Genomic DNA, 19,616 nt, shown 5'->3' on the forward strand with positions numbered 1-19,616 from the left:
GTAAAAAAACACACTCGGTATTTTTTAATGTGTTTGTTTTTTTTTTAATACAGTTCTGCAGAATATTCCAAATCAATTCATACAAACATACACAAACATAGATACTATACATAAACTACAAACAACGTACGATATATAAACAAAATAAATAATACAGCACATGTCAAATCACGTAGTGAGTTTTTATTAGTGGGTCAATCCGCTAAACTCATTCTTGTTGCGAACGAACCTCCCGTGATAGAAGGGTAGGTTCTTTCGGTAGCTATTTTCAGAAAATCAAAACCTCTCAAATGATCCCGTCGATTACACGTATATTGCTGGCCAGGCCAGAGATCACCGTAGAGGATATGCAGGATATAGTTAAAATGGCTATCAAAATGTTCAGCTAATTATTGAGAATCCTTCTGTGAGCTCGAAAGCTAAAAAACCATCTACTGATGTTGTCAGTCTGTAAGATTGTAGCTAGCAATAAAAAATTAATTGTCGTAATTAACCCCGCAGACTAAACGGAACGGCCGTCAAGGTCCTCTTGCACCATATTATCCAATGGCGAGTACCAGAAATTAGAAAATGCCCGAAGACAATATGACGTTATGTTATGTACCTTCTCACAGTAACTAACAATTTAATTTCCATATAAAAGTGATATCGCCGGCTAAGGCGCTATTCCTATATCTCGCAACTTACTTCATCATTTCGTTATTTAATGAAGAATTTGCATATAATATTCCTTTTTTAGAGAGAAAGTAGCACAGATATAGTTGGTGGTAGATGTAATGCGATCTCTTGTGAACCGAAGGCCGGATTTGTGAATTTCATGTTTACGACGAGTCGAACTTCCTTTCCTTTCCCTGTCCACCTAAACGACAATTTTCCTAACGCAGGTCCTATTGACCCGTACGAACAGCGCTCATTTTTAGTAGGACATTTTTGTCCGTTTTTTACGTCCGGTTTAGTACACTCGAATAAGTGAATGATAATAACAAATACAGGTACCCTACTCTCATTTTCCCAACCGAATATGATAAACGACTAACTGGGCACGGACATAAAATGCATTCGAAGCGGTTGTGGTTCCATAGAGTAGGTGCCGCAGCTGGGGGGCACGCAGAAGAAGGAGTAGAGTATATATTTCGCAAGAACTACTTTTTGTAATCGCTCGTATAATTAATTCTATTGTCAGTTTCGTTCGGTACTCCAGTTGCTTCTTAGAGAACTGCAAGAGCGGCACCAAGAAAAATGTTTCGTGTAGGGAAACTCGTTGTGGCTTTGACGGTGACGATTGGTTTGGCAGCTTCGGCCCTTCAGGTGAGAACACCGGATTGCCGGCACAATTTCGGGGGGAACAAGCGAATTTTCGAAGTGGCATCGGAACACGTTTCTGTCCAAGATTTTCCATCATCGAGTCGTTTTATTGGTAGATTTTCACTTTGGCTTTCACGCTCGATGGTCGCATATTAGGGCGGACACGTGTTAATTCGCCTCGGTTTTGAATCGGAAGGTTTATCGCAACTCGTTTGCGTCCGATTCACCTTTCTTTCCCGTTGCAGAAGGTGAACAATAAATGCGAAATTCCCACGGCTGCGCCAAAGAGGATCGAAGAAGTCATCAACACTTGTCAGGACGAAATAAAAATTGCGATTTTATCAGGTCAGTTACGTAATGATCGAATCTCTGTGATTAAGTTGAGGGTTACGTAAAACTTGGTCGGGAAGGGAGCTGTACGGTTAAGGACAGAGGAGACGAAACTAAGGTAAAATGTGTAATAATATTTGTATTGCAGAAGCCCTTGAAGCGCTTAATGTAAACGAGCACAAAGCCAGCAGGAAAAGGAGGTCAACATTTAACGAGGATGAAAAGAAGATTGCAGGAGTAAGTGTCCACGTTATATTCAGTAAATTTTGTTAGTATTGCATACACTTGGTCCTGTCCAAGAAACGACTACCGTGCAACCACGATGGTTCGGCATGACAAATTTTGCGTAAGCCACTAATTACCATTTCATAGGGAATTTAATGAAATTGTAATCGATGTCAAAATAATACTTTTTAGGTCTTTGACGAAATACCTTCTAAAGATAATTTATCATGTCTAGCCATAGTAAAGTGGTTTTAATTGCCTTTATAAGATGTCCATGAACTTTCCATTGCCCGCGTTCGTGTGCGTTATCAATGCCTTGTAGAAAGTATGTAATTTAGTAAATTGCGGTGACACACGGTGTAATCAAAAAATTACAGTTTGAAGATAACTTTGCGAATCGTTCTTAAATGCGTTTACGTGAAATGCCCGATTCCAGTGCCCTTAAACATCCTTAATTAATTGGTCGTTACCATGAAATGGAAAGTGACGCGAATTTATTAAAATCAAAATTTTCCCATTCGTTATTAAAGTGAAATTGAACGAAATTGAAATTTTAATTTGATACTACATGTGTGCTACACGTTACACAGGCGACTGAGCAGGTTAGGCTCTTCTTAATTGGTTTACAAAAGGTAAACTACTGGATCTGTTAAAGTGCATAATACATGCGCCGTAAATGTCGATATTTACTTAACTTGGCCAGTCAATAGCTATAGTTCCGGATTACTTGCTTTTTACAACGTGAGATAATAAGCCGGAGAAATTTACTGTAACACGTTTCATTTTCTGTTCTTTTACTTAGTTCGATTTAGGAATTTGGAAAAGCCGTTGGAGATTTAAAAAAAAAACATATTGTGGATTATTAAATTAAGGAGATCGGCTGCAAGAAAAGTCAGTTCTTTCATGTGGAGATTTCGGTTTTTTTTTTTGTTTTTTTTTTAATGAAAATTGCAAACTAACGTTTCATTTCCTATTTTCAGTGCCTCCTTCAATGCGTCTACAAAAAGATGAAAGCGGTGAGTGCACGTTTTACTTTATACACGTAAATTCTGCAAAAGCATCAGAAAAAGCACGAAAATCAAAAAAAGTGTCGAACGTTTCTTCGTATCGTAATTTGACGCCTGACTGAAAACCTCGAACCCTTAGGTGAACGAATATGGATTTCCCACCGTCGACGGTTTGGTTTCTCTCTACACTGAAGGAATCACTCAAAAAGAGTATGTTTTGGCCACGCTACAAGCGGTGACTACATGTTTGACGAAGGCTCAGAAAACTTATGCCGTGGCATCTCGGAACGTGACTGGTAAACGAAAAATCCAGAAAATCTAATTAAAAGCAATAATCCATAAAACTCCTACCGTTTGCAGTTTCTACATCCTGTGACGTTGCATACAGTGTCTTTGATTGTGTCTCGGAAGAAGTGGCCAAATACTGCGGACAAACGCCTTGAGGATGCGGTCAAAGAAATACTGAAACAAAAAAGTGACGGAACTTTTAGCTTTTAAGTAAAATTTGAGATAAAAAGCTCCTTTTAAGGATATAATTTATGCGACTTCATTTATTTCGGTGTGTCAGAGTTTGAATACTGTAATATAGGGATTTTGGCATTAGAAAATATATTAAAGCAATGTTCGTTAGATGGTAGGTGTGTACAGCATTTGAAAGCTTGGAAATAGGTAGTAAAAGTATATCACAATTTTCTAGTCAGCAGTCGAAAAACTATCTTGATTAAACCGAGTACTTATGTATCGGTGTTATATGTATAATCACTCAGCAGCATGTTTAAAATAAAGGATTTTTATGATTTGTACATCCGCATTTCATTTCTGTTTCTCTCGCCTACAATTGTCATAAAAACTATAAAATTGGATTGACACAATCTTGATAAGATATTTCTATTGTCAGCATTATTACTGTAATAATTATTACGTGTGAATTAACAGTGACACGTTTTATGTAAAGCGGCACAAAAACTGCGATAATCGCTAGGCAATTCAGTTAAATACTACGAGAATTGAAGAAATCCATTTTACTATAACCTTGGAAATTGTGCAAGACCACTCAGTTTCACCTGTGGTTAATTAAGATAAATATATCACTACCCACCGTCGGTCAGTCTTCCGTGCCACTTTTGATTTTTGGTTTCCTCCCATACAAGTGGTTGGCCGTTCTACTCCTTATGCTCTACCGAATAATCATCAAAACAATGGAGAATTTAAAATTCTATCAAATCTATAGTGTGAAATAAATGAATGAGAGTATTTTAAATTGAAAAAACTCTTGTTACAAAATCGATTGCCAATAATTGCTCTTTAGCCTTCACATTCACTATAGCTTTCAGAACGTGCGATGGATAATCGTACTGTGACAAAAATAGCCTGATTAATTCTTTGTTTGATAGTGACCAAAAAAACGCTTTTTTTAACTAGGTGTACGTAGTTTTAATGTCATGATCCAGTTTAAGGGGCCCACTTAGCAAACTTATTTTCAAATAAAAGCTTGCATCTCCTTCTGTTGGCGGAGGATTTTTCAAAAGTGAAATTCTGCATTCAAGTACTGTAAAATAAGTAAATAACGTAAATAAAGTAATATTGGTAAAATGGTATCTGAATCCAGGGAAAGTACCATCTCCTAATAATTTAATTTGTTTATAAATAAATATTATCGCGTCAGCGTTTAATGTAAACGTCTCGAAAATTGTCAGCGGAATGGGTAAAATTCGAAAAAGTAAATCAAACTTTGATATCCTGTACAATGAAACTTTTGCTATAAGAGAAATTTGGCCAAATCGTAGTATATATGCAAAAGATTGTATTGATATACTTTGGGCTATTAAGGACACGCGTGCGAGTTAATATAAATATATGATTCACCATTGAATCAAGAAACTACATTGCAACAATAATAACTTTTTGCGTGGCAGTAAAGTTTACCGAATTACTGGAATCTCCAGAGGGTAAATGTCAATGTAAACAATGCTGTGGGCTTTAGATATATAAGCAACGATAAATACATAAGCCGAGGCTGATAAGCGATGAGTCCTTGGCTGATAGCCACTCTTAAGCCTAGACCTCACGAACAAAAATGAAGCACCGAACATATTGCCACGGAAAAACCAACAATTTTTCTCGATTTTGTGTGCCTTTTTCCGACATTTAACTCACTTCTCCTCTTCCTTATAATTCCGATTGTCAACACAACGAATGATGCCAATTTTCGCCATCATTTTACAGCACATTCCAGAAGTTTGCGGTAAAGCACGCGGCTTCTAAGAACTCACAGATATCTTTTCCAGGCAACATAAAACAAGCTCCGTTGGCTACTACATTACCGTATGTACCATCAAGGTAAAAATATGAATCGCGTGTGTATTGTCCTCACAAGAAGTACTGTAAACTGTCTCCAGGTAGCTAGTCGAGTGCTTATAAATTCAATTAGGAACCGAATAAATCACTGAAAAACGACTATCAGTGGCACGAAATGTATAGGAGCAAAATCGTTGAGAATATTCTTAGAGACGAAACTTTTAGGGGGCTTCTATTGCGTGCCTTGACACCGCCTCATTAAACACGCTCCTCAATTCCCCAACCAAAAAGACTTAAAACCGAGGAGGGCATCTACCAACCTTCTGGTATCTTTCAATATGTAGTATCAATTTACCTCGTGCATTTCCGAGGGCTTCCTCATAAACCACGAGTATCCGAACCATACCGATGCCATAACCGATAACCAGGACCACCATCGTGGTTGTGGGCGCGATAAGAATCAAAAAGTCATGATTAGGAAGTTTATAGATAGGTATTGTGGTCACAACCTGAAATTGTAATCAGATTTAATTTCAATCTGAAAGCAGATCTGATATTTGAATGATTTTTGATCGATTGGATTTGCTGCGGCAAGCACAGTCCGTACCACGTCCAGTCCATCTTACGGGCTTAAGCGAAGCTACACTGAAGTGGTCAGATCAATTTGGATCGTTTGTTATAAGTGTTTAAGAAGTAGAGTTGAAGGTCGATGATTGAGAAATGACCAAGATTGAGAACCACAGAAATGGTATTCGTATCATTGTGTGCTAATAAAATTTTGCATCAGAACGTTGTGGGATAGGCGCGTTGTTTAAATTAATACTGAAATCCGATGCTGATGTCTTAAACAATGCAACTCGTATTATAGTCCATAAGTTAGATAATTGGATACATTACTCAGTCAATTGCAATTCAAGGCCATTGCGGCAGGTAAAATGAGAATTACAATTTAATTGTTGCAATCGGGAACTTTCTTTTCTGATCACATACAAAAAACCATATCCGGTTATAGCGTATATCCATGGAATTGCACTTTTACCCACTATAATCGTCTATGATAATCATAGTCATCTAGGGTTTTGTCATGGGATGCAACATCACGTTCCGTTGTACTGCTCATGTTCTCCGGACAATAAATAGGCATTTAACAACAAAACTTTACCAAGGTCAATGCACAGAACGTAAACATAACAAAACGATTGTGGCTTTAACAATGGCCAGCTGCATGGTCATTGATGGTAGCCTGTGCCCATCGGACCCGAAGTCATTAGGCTGCGAGCCAACTCCAGCCCGCCCTCAACTTGTGTGTTAAGTCGAAGCCGCGCACAGTGGTCCACCACGCTTAGAAGTGTTTAAAGTCAAATCGGACTGATGAACGTCTATCTATTACGTAACTAGGGACTTATTAGGTCGTTCGGACATAAAATAAAACGGGTGAAATGGGTCCCATCGCAATCACTACACTTTTTCTTACGCATTACTAGCTTTTCTGTACCATCGGAGTAAAAACTTACATCTTTAGAATTTAAAAATCTCAAAAGGTCATTTTTCGATCTCCGATGGTCAGTGAATCTTTTCGCATTTACGAAGTTTTTCAAATGCTTAAAGAAGTGATGATCCGTCGGCGAGGGGCCTGGAGAACATGGCGAATGAGGCAGGTTCTCATGTTTAAGTTCCCGTAATTTACCATGGGACAGAATCGATTCCTTTCGATTGCCTAAAGCCGGTTTGCGATCGACAAGCATTTTATCAATTTGAAAACAATATCGTTCGGTTGCAATGGCGTCACTAGGTTTCAAAAAGCTCTAGTTTATACGAATGTCCATCGAACAGACACCATTGCTTTTTTTGATGGACAACCGGTTTTGGAAAGGTTTAAGGCACTCCGCCTTGTCTAGCCACTGTCCAGATCGTCCACTGTTGCGATAGAGTAACCATCCTTTGTTACAGGTTATAATTCTGCTCAGCAAAGGTTCTTTATTTTGACGGCAATGGAGGAGAGGGGCCCCTTAATATCAAAGATTTTTTTCGTCCTTTCGTCAACTTGTGAGGAGCCCATTCTTTCAGCTTTTGGACTCTACAGATCGTCCTTACCTGGGCAACAGCGGTCGATTTACTGACAGTTTTTCTGCAATTTTTCCAACCGTTCTCGTGGTAAGATTCTCCTTCGCGGCTTACCACCTTTGCCTTCGAAGCTGAAATCCCCTTCTAGAAATTTTCGAAAACACCGTTCTCACTCACACTGACACCACCCCAAATATTATTGATGTTGTGAGCTTTTCGTGCAGCGGTCCGGCCGAATTTAAACTCGCAAGAGGAAATTACCCAAAATCGACATATTGAAGAAGACCGAATTGTTGGGGCCTAACGAAAAGCTCGCAAGTTAAACGAATTTTATTCTTCGAAAGAGGATTATTTAATATTGACATTTGCATGAGTCGGTGACGAAGCGAACGTAAAAACATAATGCTTCAGGGGACCGAAACGAAGACCATCTGAAATCCTGCATTTATTTCCGAACAGTATCTAGTTCCGTTTACGGGACGCCAATACTGAACGTCCTTATCTTAGACCGCTATACATACACTTATGTGCATAGAACATATCCTCTCTTGGTAGGTGCCAGCTCTGGTGGTCCAGATCTGAGGGTGGAGGTCAAGCCTATGTCACGGGCACACGGGTACCATCACCGAAACCCCTGGATTCAACTTTGATCCTTCCAGCTGGTTCTTCGAACCACTGTGCGGCGCTGCGAAGGAGGCTGTGTCTCCAGTTCCGGACTGCCGGTGCCGGGCCGATATGTGTCAAATAACATTCAGTTGCGTCCGGGAAACCGAAAGCTCGATATCGAGCGCACCATGTCGCACGTACAGTAAGCTCGGATCGCACGTGTCGCTCCTTTCGACCAATAAGATGATTTAGCGAACACTCCCCCAAAAAAACAAAAGACATCCGCTCTAGCCTTACTAACCCCCAGCTTCGCTTTTGTTTCGGTTCTTTGCGCGTTAAATTAATTCCTCTGATTAAGACTTTTCGGCTCTAACTTTTTTTGTACGAAGACCAATAAAATTGTTTAAAAAGGAAAATGTAGCAGTAACCGACATAGAATTTAAAATTCAATACAGTGAGTTTTTGGGCAACAAGTGTAAAGAGAGAGACATCGACTTAGTTGTTTGGGTTTTAACGAGATGCCGTGGATTAAATCATGTCTATGTAATCAGGAAAAGAAGAGGGCACCTACCATTAGTCCTCCTATTCATCTACTGCTGAAGGTAAACTTAAAGCTTAAGAAATTGTTAGGTGGAGAATTTCGACAAAGTTTTCTCAAATAATGGCACTTTATGAGTTTAAAATTTTCGGAAAGAGACCCATCGAGCGGCTGTTGAACCGGCGAAAACTGTATTTTTCCCTCAAAATATAAGCGAACTTTCCTCGAATAAAACTCACAGCAAATTCCGATTTCCATAATGATATGCATCTTCTTAGTTTTACATAACTTTACACTTCTCGGTAGAGTAGGAAAGTAAAATAACGAACCTTCACACATCCCAACGCTCCTAAAGCAATACCAGATGTTGTGTTCGGCTATGTGAACAAAAGCAACTTTGTTCGTTTAGTGGTTATAAAGAAGACGCCGACAATACACACAATGTGTAAATCCAATTATTGTTACTTATCCTTGACATTGCCGTACATTTTATTTGTTGTTGTGAGGTGCGAAATGATGTTAATTTCATTATACGAGTCAAACAGGGACTCCTTAAGCATTTGAAGTTCAGCGCTTTGGTATGCGTTTAACTTCGTCCGTAATCTTCTAAAAGCTTTCGGCTTTGAAAGTCGAAAACTTTACGAATGAACCTGTTGTACTCGAATCAAATTATTGGGATGTCCGCGAGGACATTGCGCGTCTCACGACGTAAACGAATGACCGCTTTTGCCACTAAAAATGATAATTTGACTAAAGAATGTATTGCCCATTTCGTTCAATGATATTTCTTCGTCTTTAGGCTTCCATTCCGTGGGACCGCGCTCGTAAAAATTAGATTCTTTCTGCGGAAGCAGTGTGACAAAATATGTCGGAAATGTTCATTATCATTCTCGTTTTCTCAATTGACCTCACTTAATTGGCAAACACGCAACGACTTTATGAACAATCCGGCATTTTATGACCTTATAGGTACTATCGCACACCTTCTTATGCCGAACCGAACGCCGGAAAATTGCTTCGAAAATTCACTTTTGAAGCTTTCAAAATTTCCCGAAAGCAACACTCCCGCGGGTAAGCGATGATTCTCCTCTGACTACAACGTGAGAATGTCGCCATATCCGGGGAATCCAGGACCGTTAAAAACTATTAAATCGAAAAAAAAAGCATTGTCTTTCTGCTCAAGAAATCCGCGGTTAACGGGTCAATTAGGGCAGCTTTAAGTAAAAGGGGCAAAGAGAAAATTCGTACTAGTGCTCCGTTGAATTGACGCTTAATTGAATTTCACGAGCTGTGGAAATAGAGCTTCAGGCAGTTATTTACTATAACGAAAGGACGTGTCAAAGTGGCCCTGTATCTTGCAAACTTAGGGCGAGCTCGCAACCCGTTTCGTGTGGTCTTACAGAGCTCCACAGAGACGACCAATTGGCATTATTTTTCGAGATCAATTGCGAGAGCAAAATTTAAAAAGTCCCGGATAAACTCGCAAAATCGCCTCCCCCACTTTCGACATTTCTAGAAAAATCTCTAAATATTCGAGGTACTATTCGCGCTTTATCCAGGCCCTGGAGGACTTGAATTCAATTTCGAACCGAATCTCCTGCAATAGTATAAATTGGTATTAATTTGACCCTTTTATTAAAAATTAAAAGAACTCTTGCCGTCCCTATTAAAAAGTCGAATGAACTCGATTTTATTAAGAAATAATTCACAAAATTCAGGAATTTCACCGAGTCGAGACGGGATTTACGAAACTTTTCCATGCCTCTTTCCTTCGTTGTTCAATTTTCATAGAAAACCTGAAGGTTCATTTACATATTTTCTGTTTCACGAGTGCCAAGTAAATAGGGACAATAACGATTTGACCTATAGAGTTTACCCCAAGGATTCACAGGAAGATTGCTAGGGATGTTGTATCCAATCGGGATTTCAGCCGGTTCCAATATAAATTCGAAGATCTAAAAGCAAATTACATTTATTTGCATACCTGGAGAAGGTAATGCAAGTTAATGTGGCATTGAAGGTATGAAAATTTCCAGAGAAGCGGTCCGAGAAAATAATCTTTACAGGAGGTGAGCGTTACTGTTTTTCCCTCGACCCTTAGGGACTTTTACTATTAGAGGCATTTCTATGCTCTCATCGGATGCAAAAAACTTTATTAAATCCCTGAATTTCACCCCTCGCTAGATCGGTGCATGCTTTATTTCCCTCCCACTTCTTACATCGCAACTTCTCAATTTCCCTTTGATGTTCCCATCAGCCCCCGTATTAACCATCCATTTCGAGTTCGAAATATCGCAAACAAGGAATATCAGAGAAGGATATTTCAGGATATTCATTTTCCGCAACCTGACATGATACATTACAACAATGTAAAGAGTATCAACTAGCGACAGTGACTTATGACCCTTTCGCTAGTGGATTAACTGGCTTTACGCCCTTGATGTAAGTGAGTATGAGTATCGCCGCGATTTTTCATCTTCAACAGGAAATAAATGAATCAAGTAACAGATTTCATTGTTTGATAACCAAAAATGCATTATCCTTGCAGTTTATCTGTTTCACGATTCCGACATCAAAAACCTTGTCTTGTGACCGTACTGAAATTAATTTCGGTAAAATTAACGCGATAACCGTTATTCAACCCGAAGCAGTTCCTACTTTGTTGTAGTAATGGTACCGGGACCGATCCGTACGTCCTTTGTCACTGCTGATTGCCTAATAATTGTCGGAAAGGTAGTGGTTTGAATCTAACGTTAGGTAATATTAATTAATCCTAAAAAAACCTCTCGAAAAAGGTATATAGCCATTAAATTGCGGGTTCTTTATTTGAGTAATGTCAGCGATTGCGTAAGATCTAGGTGTTAAATGCATCTCGCAATGGCGATTTTGCATAAAGCCTCACGGGATAAGAGATTAGTTAATATTAGAATAGTGTCTTCGCTGCATTAATGTAATCTAAGAGGTAATTTATTTTATCTGCGCCTGCTCAAAGCTAAAACCGAAAGTGAACGCAAAAAGGTGAAATGGATGTTCCCACCGAGATGGCGCCACGCGCGGTGTTTACGTGTTGGACGTGCAGATGGGGCCGTGCGTGGGTCACGCTTGGCGCCATCTCCACGTTTAATGCGTTAACAAATGGCCGAAGAACAAAAACTCTTTAAATGTAGAAATCTCGAATTTGCAAAAAGTGAAGATTAAATTTTTATTCACGCGCGTTTCTCACCACTTTATTGCCAAAAAAAAAGAAACGAGTTTTATGCCGAAATAATCTGAAGGGTTTTATTTCATCGTGGGAAGCTATCGACTTTTAATGCCGTCGAGCAATAAAACCAGCAGATATCTCGTTATTGTATTAAAACTGAAACCTAACACTGTTAGGGCCCACAATAAAACTATTTTCGTTTAAGTGTTTACCTGCTTAATGGTTATAATTTTATTGCAATTTTGTTTTTGCGCATTAATTTGCATGTTTCAAATGAAATTTCTTAACTTGGAGTTTGTCCGCAAGGTTGGGCATATAGTCCACGAATTTTAAACGCCGAGGTGTATCGTAAACATGTCGTGCAGAGGATAATGTACGGCAAGAGAAGTGTATGCTCCCACGTATGGTTTCGAGTTCAGGACCGAAGCTCTTCGAGGGAACACACGTACGTGTATACAGAAAATTCCATTTTCATTCTCTTCAAAGTTAAGAGAATGACCAATGTCAAGGTCAGCGGCGATGGACGTAAATACGCAATTACCTTGCTTAATGGAAACTCATTAGCGATTCCATATAAACATCCGTTAATTACATTGCAATTTTAAATCGTAAACTGTTATGACAGTCTCGTTTGGAACGGGCACTTGGGCCGATTGTTGTCACAGCGATTATCTGTGAGTTTGTGTTTTCCAAAAAGAAAACAAAAAAAAAAGAAAAAGCCGGAATTGGGACTATTTATCGTGCAACGTAAACTATTGTTACACGATACAGATAAGCGATGATCAATAACGTGCTTTAGTTCGACGTACCATAAATCCGCGTTTAAATTTCAAAACAGTCCGATGGTTTGTTGAGAGCAAATTAAAGATTCACACCCTTAAAATACACGAATCCGAGCGTCACCCTTATTCGTTTATGGGTTATTGGGCCCGCATAACATGTTTGTTCACTTAACTTTCAATATGCTGACGAGGGGCATTAAGTAATTTAAGATGTTTTAACACACGAACGTGAAGACCATCGAGACTTATTCGATGAACTTTTACGACGTGGCAACGCGATACTCCCAAGGGAGTTTTTCTGCCATGCGCACTACTCGCGACCCGTCCGTCGAGTGGTTCAAAGTTAATTAAAACCCACTGAACCCTGACTAATAATATCCCGTGGTACTGTCACTGAATTCCAAAGCAATAATTATTATAACTGTACTCGAAACAACCATATTCAAATGGCCACTATCTTGGATAATTTAGGAATGCTTGGCCCGTCCATTCGTGCTGTTATTTTGTCGCTGTGGCACTATTGCTATATAATTATGTTTTTATGGTAATCCACGATTAGGGAAGGGTCTGCGCGATCATCCTGAAAATATCACACGATTTCGTCTTAGGCCGCAATTTATTGCTGAGTAATTGGCTTCGGTTTTGTCCCACAGTTGGCGAAATTGAGCATTATTTTATGTGGTTACATAGTTCATTATCGGGGCTTTAAGTACCTCTCCTAATGCCATTAGTGAGAATTGCTTTGCCGGTTTTTTGCGTCGAAAAAAGTTCAAGACAGGGATTTGGGGGTCAAAACTTCCACTTGAGCCTTTGAAACCCCTTGAGAACCAATTGAAGGCAAATGGATATTCACAAGCAAGACTGCTCAATTTAATCGCCAAAAGGCATCTGGGTAATGGTAATTACCAAGTTGCAGACAGTCATTGAACAGTATTTATTTTTAACTCTTCCGATGCACATGCCATTTGCGCTCAAGAATGTTTTATGATTGTTTTGATTCTATTATTGGGCGCAAGTGAAAATAAAACATGCGCGCAGTTGATAACCTGAGCCACTCAGCGACAAATTCATGATTCGGACCTTACGGGGTTTTCATCGAGTGTTGCCGGCCCTGCCAATGATTCCGTAGAAAAGCGAACGACTTTAATAATTGTCGTAATAGCAAAATGATTAATTTAACTGCCATGAGAGCGACATGACAAGTTAGGAGCGTCCCCATGACTCATTTTTATTATGGCTGCAGTCAGTGAACCCCAAATTTCACGTTGGAAATTAATACAGCAGGCATTTGTGGCCGAACTAACCACTTCTGAAATACAGAAGTACATTAGAGGTGGTCTTACGAACGGCTCCGGAGGACACCTTCGCTCACGGAATGTCGGTTAGTAATCCCTGCTTTACAATAATGGAGCTCTAATTGGGTTTGGAGACCAATTTCGGGATCGATCTCCAAATTTCCAACCTTTTCACTTCCAATTTGGACGCAATTACGACAGATCCGGCAATTTCCAGGTCCTCCACGCAATCCTCCGCCGGACCAGCTGCGAAAAACCCAAAAGCGTTTGCTGGCCAGAGCTAATTAGCATCGTTTCGCGTATGACCATAACTAAACCATAACACTTTTAAGCGTAACGTAAAAAGATACAACCGCAAAGGCTGCTTTGCATTGTAAAATCACCTCGAAATTTTACTGTCCTAGTTAAACAAAACTGAAATTATCATAACAAAACAATGGTCCTTTTGATGTATTGTTTTAAATTCCTATACATGGCTCAGGAATGGTAATGTCAAAAGTTTATGGCTTTATTTTTGTATTGTGACGGGCCTCAAACATGGTAATTTTCGTTTTATGGTCTTCCAAGAAGCATTCATACGTGCAGACGCGGAAATGCCGGTGTCCGAATATGGATCAAGGATCTCTCGTCGAATGAACTGAACGAAGTCAAAAGCGGTTCGAAATTGACGAAGACTCGGCCAAAACCGATAATCGCTATGCAGATTTAGCCCCTCGCGCCTCACGTAGAAACTGATCGCCGAATCTGGTGCCGGCACAGGGTGGTCGACTTTTTCCGTCCACGGTGTGACTATGTCTATGTATAATCCGGCATTGGGGCCGCCTCATAATTAATGTTATTCGGTTGAACTACAGACCGTTCGTGCCGACATTTCCTTGGCGAACGAATCGGGACAAATCACCATTTTCATATAAGGATCCTGTCATTCGGTGTTACGTCACGAAGTCCCTTATAGAACCCGAAAATTCTGCAGAATTTCCAAAAAAAAAAAAACAACAAACACTGAGGATGTGGACGATTGTCGACACTCGTCCTCTCGACTGTTCTATGCGAACTGGTAACATCTAACTTTTCCGCACAAGGAGAACCGGTAACGCGTAATTATTACCGAACGGTAACTGCATGTCGCTTCCTACGTCCAAATCAACCGAAATGCGATGCAAGTTGGGCTTTTCATCCGGCATTTCGTATGCAGGCATTCACCTTTCTGTGACAACAGCTTTGATAATCTTTATTCAAATGGAAGACTGATTAATATTTCACTCTTAGAGGACTAGAACAGATCCGCATGCAAAGTAGGTCAATACCTGCAATAAAGTTGATTCCCTCTTGTACCGCGATTCGGCCCCGGAAACCTCACTCCCCTGCCTTATTACCAGGCCCGAGCATTGGATTTCGCGTTAAGCTGATAAAAAGAAGAAAGCACGGTGTCACGAGTTATTTTACATTAAAACACATTTTCAAAAATGAGAAATGTGTTAGTAAAGCATTATGTGAGACGAAACCCGGGGAAAAACATCCAAAAAGGAAACACGTGTGTGACAGGAAATATCTGTCTTATCTTTTGCTCTATTTTTCCACATTTTCGCCCTCGACTTCGAGGATAAACTCCTAGTTAAGGAGGAAAGTCAAGAATTTCCTTTTCATTGCCCAGTCTGTAAACGTCCTAGATGTTTCATTGGTCTTTTATCGAGTTTGTATAGTGAGCGATTGAAACTCTTTTCAGAGCCACGTTGAGAAAGGAGTTCTCTATGATATCCGGAATGCATCGGGCGCTATATTGCAAGAGCCAAAATTTTTGGAACCGAAAACGAAAACCGAACTTCCGACCGAGCATTACTTGAACGTGGCAAAGAGCTCTCAGCAATCTCACCGCAAATGACGTTTTTACAATGCCTTCATAACTTGACCATATAAGTGCCCGGCCGAGCATCTGAAAGATTAATGCTCGTGTTTACTTTGATAATTAAAACGGCAAACATACGGCGTTAAACTGCAGTAATCTATTTAGATTTTAATTAAAAAGCGCAATTAAAGGGTAATTAAAACAAACGATGCGAACTTGTTTAGCTTCATAAGTAGTAATGGATGGAGAGTTTGCCTTAAGTCTGTGCGTTTCGGAATTGCGCTTTAGCTTTTGGTCGTGGAGATGTAACTGAGATGTTCTACTCGAAGATGAGGGAGCCCCTAATTTCAGAGACCGATTTTCTCTCAAACGAATTGGTCACGCAATTAAAGGCCGAAAGATGTAAAAAGTTGCGAATTTCTGGTCGGTGCGGCAAAGTTTGAATTATATGAAACGGCCCGAATAAACTTAGCCGATCGCTATTTGCGGCTGTTAAACGTGACTTATGCGGCGAATGCATGTGGGTTGTACCAATTAAGGGAATTAATTTCAAAATTCTCTGTGACAAAATTGGTCTACATCGCTGCACGTAGTAAATTTTTCAACCGACAGGGAAGCCGCCCCGACATCCATACACATCCTCAGTATTTTACGCAATCCCTGTCCTGAGAATTCACGGTATTTCACGTGAATTCATGTCCCATTTTACAGCAGGCAACGTCAAAATTATGCTGTTTTTCATTCTCAGCATTCACATTTCTGTACTCGATAAATTTTCATACAGAGATGATAAACCGAAATTGTTTCTCTTTTATTACGGGTTAAAACCCAAACTGGCAATAGAGTGATAGATCACTTTTGACATGGCAATTTAACTGTCTGCCTGCTGGGAAGAAAGAGGAATGAAAACTGCAGTTGAAACGACTTAATGTTCCTCTCAACGTCGACCGAAATTAAATCAGGATATTAATTGAGACTAAGGTGCGCGGATTTTTGTCACAACGAAAGGTTTTGCGATCTTTATCTCACGCTCAGCGAAAAGTTATGATTTATGATCCGACACGATCATGGAACACGAGAAAAATTGCGAAACAATGAGTGGACATCAATTGGAAACCGCATTCATGGGTAGCGATCAACCCGATTCAGGACAAATTTAAATAATCCCGATGAATAATGAATGACCTGCGGAACGTTTACAATGTTGGGTTGATTTTCTTTTTTGGGCGTGTTTAGCCATCTGAGGTTTAAAGACCACCGAAGGTATTATTAATACATTCATGACTTTATCATCGTCGAAGAAAACAGATATGGGAACATTCAGAGTAAGCCGAACGTGACCTTTGATTTATTGGAAGAGATTACTGGTTGAATAGTGTCTAGGTCGGTTTAAGGCAGTGTTACCATGGTAGAAGAATGCGCATGGAGACAACCACCTTTTCAATAGTTAGAAAACGTAGTAAAAACCATTTAAGTGACATGAATGAACGTTCCGGTAATCATTGTGAGTACTTGCTACGCCTCAATTCTAGAAAATAGAGGTGAGATTAGTTTTTTCTTTTTTAATGTATGGATCTAACCCCGTGCTAAACCCCGCGGTTAGATCCGTGGCTGAAACCTTTCTTGCGCTACTGGAAGGTCGTTTAATGATGTCGGTGGTTAGGGCACAAACCAGAGTAAATTGAACGCGAGAATTCTCTGTGGCCCATTTATATGTCTCGTAAATTGGAGCGAAAGTACATGAATTGCTGTTGCTATTACTTCATATTCGATAACAACCCTAGGTGTATTCATAAAATCCGCACTTTTAATGGGTATCAATCGGCAATTAGACACGCCTTTAGAGTAATAACCATTGTGCACAGACATTTACATACGTTAGTAGCATTGCAACTTTTATTATTTATGACAAATTGGTTCGCAGAATGACTCAATTTTATCGAATATCAATAGCCTTCGGCTACAGGTGTTGATCAAATAGCCTGGAATTGTGTTATATAAGTACCAATAGCGCGGAGTGGCGTGATCGCCATGGCACATACTTCTTACCAGTTTTCAAATCTAATCTTCAATGTCTCGAAAACTCCCGGAGCAAGGGCGTAAAAAAGCCCAAAAATTGGCAAGAATCTAAGAAGCTCTGTCTCTGTGCAAAAAGGGCCCGACGACTACAGAGAGAACCGTACAGGATTAATTCGTCGAGAGGATGCAGTTCGTATTACGTTTGAAAATAAAAATAATTCATATGGGGAGACTGAGACCACATCGAATAAAGGATCGTCTGTCCAAGAATTTCCCGAACCGTTCGGTTCGGGGCGAATAATTCGCTCTGAGGGGAGCGGAGTTCCGAAGTTCCGCTCGCCAAAAATTTAAGAAGAATCCCTATCATCAGCCACAGAGCCTTCAAGGTAGCCAAGCTCGAGGGAAGTTTTATTAATTGGCTCGAAAACGATATCAGCGAATCCCACCTCTTCGGCAAGGATCATCTTCCGGTGACACCAATATATCGTTGAAGGGCATTCCCACAGCAACATTTCTTTACCAAGAAAAATGCCATTATTACCCTACAATCACTGGTTCTCGTAAAAGACCACCAACAAAGGTTTGGCGTGGGCATCTTCTTTTTTCAATGAAGCCATTCCTCGCATAATTAAAGACCAATATAAGACATGCGAACATACCAGCTTATAAAGTTAACATAAGTGTCGTAAAAATTACCGAGTCAGCGAGGGAAACATGTTAATTAGGCCGTAATGCCAAAAAAATTACTTGAATTTCTTTAATGCATGTAGTGATGCGCATTGAACGGGAATTTAAGTGGGAAAATTGCTTATGAGGAGATGCTGCATAATAAAGTAGTTATGAGATTACTTATCGGAGGCTATGTGAACTTGGAGGAGTGAAGCCGTCGCCTACCTTCCTTCAATCTTTAATCTTTAAGGATATGGGGATTTTTTCTGGTTCCTTCCGATTCTTTAGAAGCGCCTCTAATGCGGATTCTCGGTGTGGGTGAAATGGAAATATTGTTCAAATCACGTAACTTTTTACGCACGTCAAAGGCTTCGTATCAGCAGCGTTGCCACACGTTTTCTGCGTAATATGTAGCAGAGACGCTACGAGCTCCTTACATCGACTGTTTACGAACTTGGGCACTATACCTATAATAATAATAATAATAATAATAATAATAATAATAATAATAACAACACCGATAACAAATAACCAGGAGCACTATTTCGGCTCTCGAAAGAACAAATTTTTGCCGCCAAACTCGTTGGACAAAGAACGCGACGGTTGGAATGATCGAATTAAAACGAGACGTCAACAAATTAAGTGGCAACCGTGCAAAAAGTCGGGTTTTGTTTTGACATTCAAATATATCTTTGTCCTTTTTTGGCGTACTAAATTTATGTGATTTGTCATTTTACGTGAGACGCTCTCAATCGTTCCATTTTATGACGTAAGTAAAAGGTTACGTGACCTGAACCGTAAACGTCAACCAAATCCTGCCAGCCACAATGAGGGGTACAACCAAACTGTAGAAGATTGGAAAATTAACGATGCAGAGTACTACTTGTTTTCGCGAAGTGTTAAAACTACTTTCAGTCTTTAGGCAACTCGCTGTAGATTAACATCGAGATATCCTAATATTTATGGCCCCTAATTCATCTTTTCTTACATTCCACAATACAAACTACCTGCCCGTGTTATTACCCAAGCAACCCTTAATGCGACTCATTTTATGCACAGCGTGCCATCACCGTCTTTCCTCCTCTTGTTCTATTCGCTTTAAAAGGTGATTCATGGCGGGGTTTCGTCACAGAATTTAAAAATTCTGTCCCTGTTTTAGGTCCGGACAAGTTTTTAAGACGGAAGATAAGGTAATACCTCCTATTTTACGTCAAATTATTTCCTGTAGGTCGTGCGTTCGTGTCAGGAATAACTGCAGCTAAAGAATGGAAAAACCAGTTTTTTTTTTTTTTTCACTTATCCACAATGTCGACGGGACGTAACAGTATTTGTTTAGCTCGAATTAGGTGATAAGTTACACGCGAGTCAAAAATGCCGCCCATCTGATAAGGAATCGTGTGGGTTTGCTGCCTTGATGGAGTGATAACGGA

The 19,616-nt window shown here is 39.8% G+C and overlaps 2 protein-coding genes across 3 annotated transcripts in view; both read left to right on the plus strand.

Moving 5' to 3' along the window:
• The first annotated feature begins 1,078 nt into the window (after positions 1–1,078).
• Obp73a (Odorant-binding protein 73a) lies at positions 1,079–3,670 on the plus strand. Its single transcript, XM_066282057.1, has 6 exons — positions 1,079–1,308; positions 1,551–1,650; positions 1,784–1,872; positions 2,841–2,876; positions 3,007–3,163; positions 3,228–3,670. Exons 1-6 carry the CDS (start codon positions 1,240–1,242, stop codon positions 3,308–3,310), a joined length of 534 nt encoding a protein of 177 aa, XP_066138154.1. The 5' UTR covers positions 1,079–1,239; the 3' UTR covers positions 3,311–3,670.
• Positions 3,671–7,975: 4,305 nt separating this feature from the next.
• The window catches only part of by (blistery), a 101,868-nt gene continuing 90,227 nt past the window's right edge, over positions 7,976–19,616 (plus strand). For both annotated transcript variants that reach the window (XM_066282720.1, XM_066282721.1), the window contains exon 1: positions 7,976–8,437. In XM_066282720.1, the coding sequence (XP_066138817.1) occupies positions 8,354–8,437 (84 nt within the window). In that variant the 5' untranslated portion in view covers positions 7,976–8,353. The remainder of the gene's footprint in view (positions 8,438–19,616) is intronic.

Source organism: Euwallacea fornicatus, chromosome 5 (assembly GCF_040115645.1).
Source record: "Euwallacea fornicatus isolate EFF26 chromosome 5, ASM4011564v1, whole genome shotgun sequence".
NCBI lineage: Eukaryota > Metazoa > Arthropoda > Insecta > Coleoptera > Curculionidae > Euwallacea > Euwallacea fornicatus.